The sequence below is a fragment of the Belonocnema kinseyi genome, chromosome 6 (assembly GCF_010883055.1).
Source record: "Belonocnema kinseyi isolate 2016_QV_RU_SX_M_011 chromosome 6, B_treatae_v1, whole genome shotgun sequence".
Classification (NCBI taxonomy): domain Eukaryota; kingdom Metazoa; phylum Arthropoda; class Insecta; order Hymenoptera; family Cynipidae; genus Belonocnema; species Belonocnema kinseyi.
In genome coordinates, this window is record NC_046662.1 from 113,909,877 (window position 1) to 113,915,727 (window position 5,851).

The following is a 5,851-nucleotide window of genomic DNA, read 5'->3' on the forward strand; positions in this document are numbered from 1 at the left end:
CAAAAACATCATAGCCAAGGAGAATGAAAAGAAAGAGAGGTATCGAGACCTTATAAGGGAGTTGCAACGATTGTACCCGGAATATTCTGTTAAACTGATTGTGCTTGTCATCGGCGCTCTTGGAGGTGCTAAGCTTACACTTGCTAATAGCCTAAAAAGCATCCCTGCGTGTCAACAATATGCTAGAACACTTGCGGGAAAAATGCAGAAGGCAGTTGTCCTTGGGTCGCTCCATGTTCTTAGGGTCCAAGAGGCTTTTGCAGGTTATGGCTGAAATTTTACCGCGATTTCGCTGGAAGCGGGTGCAATTTTTCAGATTAGCACCCGCTCCCGGCGAAATCCTGCGGTTGTCCTTATGACAAATTTTTATTTTTCATAATTAAAAATTTTCAAGTTGAATAGTTTGAAAATGGAATATTTTTGATTGAAATAATATTTGAAATTTAATAATAGCTTTTAATTATAAATATATATTATTTTCAAGTTATTTTAAAATTGGAAAAAGTTTATAAAGTTTTAATCGGGCGAATACATTTTCCTAACTAATAAGGCTTTAGAATTGAAACAGTTCATTTTGTAACGTTAGAATCTGCAAATTCTAAAATTGTGAACTGATTCTGAATCGTCTTGTAAAATCAATTATTTTTAACTGTTTAAATCTTAAAGTACAGTTCAATTTTAAAAATTATTATAAATTTCTATTCACAATTGATCAACTATATTTTTTAAATCCTAAATATTCTATTTTAAAAGCTTCTAACTTTTAATTGCATTTTAAAATTTCTTTAAATTAAAATTTAAACTAAAAATAAAAATCTAAAATGGAAATTTTTTAAATTGGATCCTACGAATTAATTCCATGGATTAGGTGGGTTTCAATGGAAGGGGTACCCGTGGATAGTAAGGGACCTGAGGGAAGGGTGAGGACCCGAAGGATAAGTATGGGCTAAGGGTCGCTGGTGTCCCGTGGGTGAAGCAGGTCCCGAGAGATGGAAAGAGTGCCGAGGACAGGATAGAACGGGTTCGAGCGACAGAGGGTCGCGAGATGAAATGTACGACGCATAGACATTGACAGAAACTATAAGGGTTTCAGCTTGAATTGGAATAAAATTACTAACACGATTTCGTTAAAAATGTACTCTATGCACAATCTATTTAATTAAATTGATTGGAATTTGTATTTTTAGCTTAAATTCAAGGTAAAAGATGCAATTCTTATTCAATCCTAATATCAATAGCTGATTTTGTTTTTCTCGCGATTGTGTATAACTTTATTGAAACATTTTTTTATCATGCAGTTATTATTACTGTGAAACATGGTGTTTCTAAATAATTTTAAATGTAATAGAAACCAACCAGAGTTGTAAAGAATGTTTCAAAAATAAAATCAGCCCTTGATCAATAAAATTAAATAATAATTGCGACTTTTTCTTGCAGCGCAATTCTTAATACAAAAATTCAAATAATTATTGTTAAATTAACTATTTTAATTATACTGATTTCTTTGTCAAACAATCTTTAGTATCTCTTGCAAAATTAATTACATATAGCAATAAGTGTATGTTTCTCAATGTTATAAATCATTTTAAAAATTGCCTAATACTGAAGTGGACTGCACTAAGTGAAGATCCGTAAAAAGATAATAACTCGTGCTTTTCTTTACTATTCTTACCGGCGAGTTTCACAGGAAGATCCTCTAGAATCTGGCCTATAATTTTAATTCGTCTGTGGGCCATTACAACCAGTTTTAAACGATCGCCTAAATCTTGTGCTTCGTGGATTTGTGCGAAGGTTCCAATTGGGTAAACATCATTTACATTCTGAACAACTTCCGATTCATTTCTGTGAAGATAATCACATCAAAAATATAAATTTATCAATTCGATTAACTATAATAAATTTTAAAATACACTAGCGTGAAATGCAAGTATGTAAAGTATGGTGCCCTAAGCTTTAATTATCCTATTTTATTTGTAATGCAGCCTTACTCTTCGTTTTTCTTTAAGAATATTCCAATGTAGGGCTGATTTAATTTCACTTTCCGCCGAATCAAATCAATGAGAATGGGATTCGTTAGCTCTATAAGTTTTATAAATCGAGGAAAAACCGGATTCCTATTTATTGCTACAACTGGAACGTGAGGCCAAACTTCTGGAACAACCACGGTTGCTGGTAAAGATGTTGGATATTCGTCTGTCTGTTCTCCGTCTCCATTTGAACTGTAAATTTAACAGAGTATTAAACATAGTTCAAGAAACTCCTAAAATTTGTTAATGTGTCGAACCTAATGACGGCGCTGTACGGCGTATATGCATACACATATGCAAATAAGAAGAAAATACCTTAACAATACGAAAGACTCGTCTCCAATTTGTTGTGGATTGCTATCTAAAAAATTTGTATACTATATGTTTAAAATATATACATTTCTAACACCATTCAAATTGGAACATCCTTTTTTCATGAACCCTTGTATTCCCTTGCGGTAGTGCCGCCCATGATCGAGCCATTTAATTTAAATTCTGATGACTTATAATTTCTTCAAAATTAAAATGTTTTAAATGGGATGCCTAAATTTAGTTTAGAAATTACAGCCGAAATTTAATGAAAACTGCATTCAATCGCAATTTTTCCACATTTGAAAGTCTGCAGTATAAGTTATTTCATATTAGGGACTTTAAGAATATAGGGCCTAATTTAGACATACTATAGTGTTTTTAATAACAAAATTCCCCGTAATTGTTAGGTCGAGTATATAAAGCTGGCAAGAAAGCGCAATTGGAAGATTTGAAAAGAGGCAGAGGAAGTGACAATATTAAAATTTAATACGGCTGCGGAGTACTATGGGTTTATTTATTATAGGTGTATTTCTTTGTGCTCATATTGTAAGTATTTTGCTTTCTTATACGCATCCAAATAACTTTGCTTCATCACAGAGGGAGATTTTTCACAAACGAACAAAAAAATATGGACACCTTTAACAATTTTCAAGCATATATTTTTCTCAAACCAAAAATCTTACTTTCCGAAATATAGAGAGACCATCAAGAGTTTAATAAATGTGTTCTGCCATATGTTATAAAAATATAAACAAAGTGCATTTTTTTAAATTTATAAATTGTTATTAATTGATCATGAAAGTCTCATTAATAGGCCAATCGACGCGCCTTGAAGTCGCGAACAATTAGAACTGATACAGCAATAATGTATTCCCAATACCAAAAAAATTTTCCACGTATGAACAAAATAAATCATTTTTCTTTTTTAACATATCTCAGTCGTCATTGGCCGGTCATCATACAGTGCTCCAGTGTTCTCAATAACATAAAAAAATCTCCCTTGTATGACAAAGTAAACAACTCGTTTTTTTAATGCTCAAATCGGTATTGGTAGGTCATGAAAATTTCATCAGTATGGCAATCGATGCGTCTCACAAAAGCCTACATATCCACTATGAAATTTTCATACTACGCAGAAATAGAAACCACATTTACTACTAAACGTTTTTGGAACAAAATATTAAGGCAAAAAAATTGTTCTGATTGGCCAACATAGTTAAAAATCTGATCAGACCTAGATATCAATTTGGCCTACAATTCGTCCAAGTTTTATGGCCATAGCTCTTACATTTTTTGACATAGGGATAACAGAAAAAAAATTACTATTCACACAGAATATTGTTTTAAATTGTATTTTTGAGTTCCTCTAGTCGATCTATATACAAATTGGTTTAAAAAGTAGATTTAAAAATTACTATGGGTGTATTTATTTGTGCCTAGTTTATGACCACTTTGCTTCCTCATAGAGGAAAGTTTAATTATTCTAACGAGAAAAGCTGATGCTACTTTCGTCAAATTCATATTTCTATCTTACACCAAACATTTTATTTCCAGAAAATCAGAGAGACCATCAAAAGGTCAACCAATGACTTTTTAAGTTACAATAGTTTGATTCTTGCTCAATAAAAAAAATATTATTATCGTACCTTCAAAACCAGTCATAAGTATACTATATTGAAGGTATTCCTTTTCAACGATAACTTCCTCTTTTCTTGCAACAATACACATAATTATTTAAAGTATGTTATTTATTGTCTAAAGTAACTAAACTCGGCTCAATTGGGGTAAATGTGTTAACGGGGTCAGTTTTAGGAAACAGCGATTCATAATTGTGTCGTCTGGTACTTTTATTTTTAATTTTTCCTACTGAAGCTCCTTTGTTTAATTTTCTTATGAAAGAAGGAAGGCATTATATTTTCTATGAATAACCGTTTTTTCCCTCAAAATTTGTACATTTCTTTGTTTTTAATGGTTACATTAGAAATACTACAATTTAAAAAAGGGCAAGTTTTTTAACATCAATGGAACCTTCATGCCAAATTAAATTTTTTACTTTTCATTATTATTCTCACAAATAGTAAAAAATTGAGGGCAAACATACGTGATAAGAATAAGTGGATGTTTCATGCATAGTTAGGAAAGTTCAATCTTTTAAAATTGGGATTTTAGTATTTTTTACCCGTATCACAATTATACATAATAACTTAAAATGTGGAATCATTAAGACACTATCAAAAACAATTTCAAATGCCACCTTAAACAAGTTCTTGTTAGTCAAGGAAGGGAATAATGAAAAGTAGAAACTCCAAAGATAATTTTGACAACATTTAAAACATAAATCTTCTCAGAAATTTTAAATTTCAATAATATACGTATTATAACTTTATAATTTCGTATTAAACGAACCCATATCCACTATACATAAAAAATGTACGAAAAACTTGTTAAATTCTTTTAAATTCAAATAAATAAAAATGTTGTTTTACTAAAAGTGGGGGGTGGGGGCGTGACTCAATAAAATTTAATACATTTTTTACACATAACAAGGAGAAGAATGGTAATAATATTAACAGGTACAGTTTGAAAACGGAAGAAGTAAGAAAATCGCTCCAAAATCCAAATAAAAAATTCCTAATTTTATTTATAATATAACCCAAAAAGATAAAAAAATTTTTTTTTTATAAAAATTGCCTGATTTAATACAAAGATAATTTAAAAAAGATAACATTTTCATTCCAATAAATCAAAAGGATATCCGGTATACAATATCCATAATATCTAACCTTGATGAACCTTTGTCGGAGGATTTTTTGGTGGAGAATGTCCTCATCGAAATAATAGCTGTACTTTGTCGATATTCTCGTACAGTTTCACTGAATCTTCCGAAATGTGAAGTCCTCGAGGCTGATGAAACCAAAAACCTGTTCGTTGACACCAAATCTTGACGATCGCCTAAACGGTAATATTTACGAAACGAAGAACTGACTGTCACTCGCTGCCGAAATACTGGCAGTAATTTATATTTTATCGTATTTGTAAGCAGTATCATTGTTTCTATATATACTTTTTTGAGCGGTGATTTTCACACAACATTCGCGAAACTCGTCAAACAAGAATTATCGAGAACCGGAACCGGGTTTGAGGTTAGACTCAGGTTCTGACGCGCACGCACGCGCAAATGTCACATATACGACATGTGCCAGAGCAGTCTTGTTCCTTAACCCTACCTTGGCAGATTATGTTCCATGGTACAATAAACTCTAGGTAGTTGGGCCCTACTTCCCCAAATGGGGTTCTTCTTGTTCCAAACAGTTGGAGACACTGAGAAACCGTTCGAAAACACGCGCGCGTGCATTCACTTCGCGGCGCCGATTTGTTCTACCTGTTTCAACTTTCGCCAAACAAGCTGTTCGTGTTTTATGTTATTTTTTATAAGTGATAAAATTCCTGTAAAAAGGTATGTAATGTTTTTTTTATGATAAGAATTCAATCATAAATTTTTGTTAGACAGC

The 5,851-nt window shown here is 31.9% G+C and overlaps 1 protein-coding gene across 2 annotated transcripts in view; it reads right to left on the reverse strand.

Annotated features, from left to right (window-relative positions):
- The window catches only part of LOC117174254 (lon protease homolog, mitochondrial), a 26,357-nt gene extending 20,881 nt beyond the window's left edge, over positions 1 to 5,476 (reverse strand). For both annotated transcript variants that reach the window (XM_033363170.1, XM_033363169.1), the window contains exons 1-3: positions 5,123 to 5,476; positions 1,989 to 2,219; positions 1,673 to 1,842 (exon numbers count right to left, since the gene is read on the reverse strand). In XM_033363170.1, the coding sequence (XP_033219061.1) occupies positions 1,673 to 1,842; positions 1,989 to 2,219; positions 5,123 to 5,388 (667 nt within the window). In that variant the 5' untranslated portion in view covers positions 5,389 to 5,476. The remainder of the gene's footprint in view (positions 1 to 1,672; positions 1,843 to 1,988; positions 2,220 to 5,122) is intronic.
- Between the last annotated feature and the right edge of the window lie 375 nt (positions 5,477 to 5,851).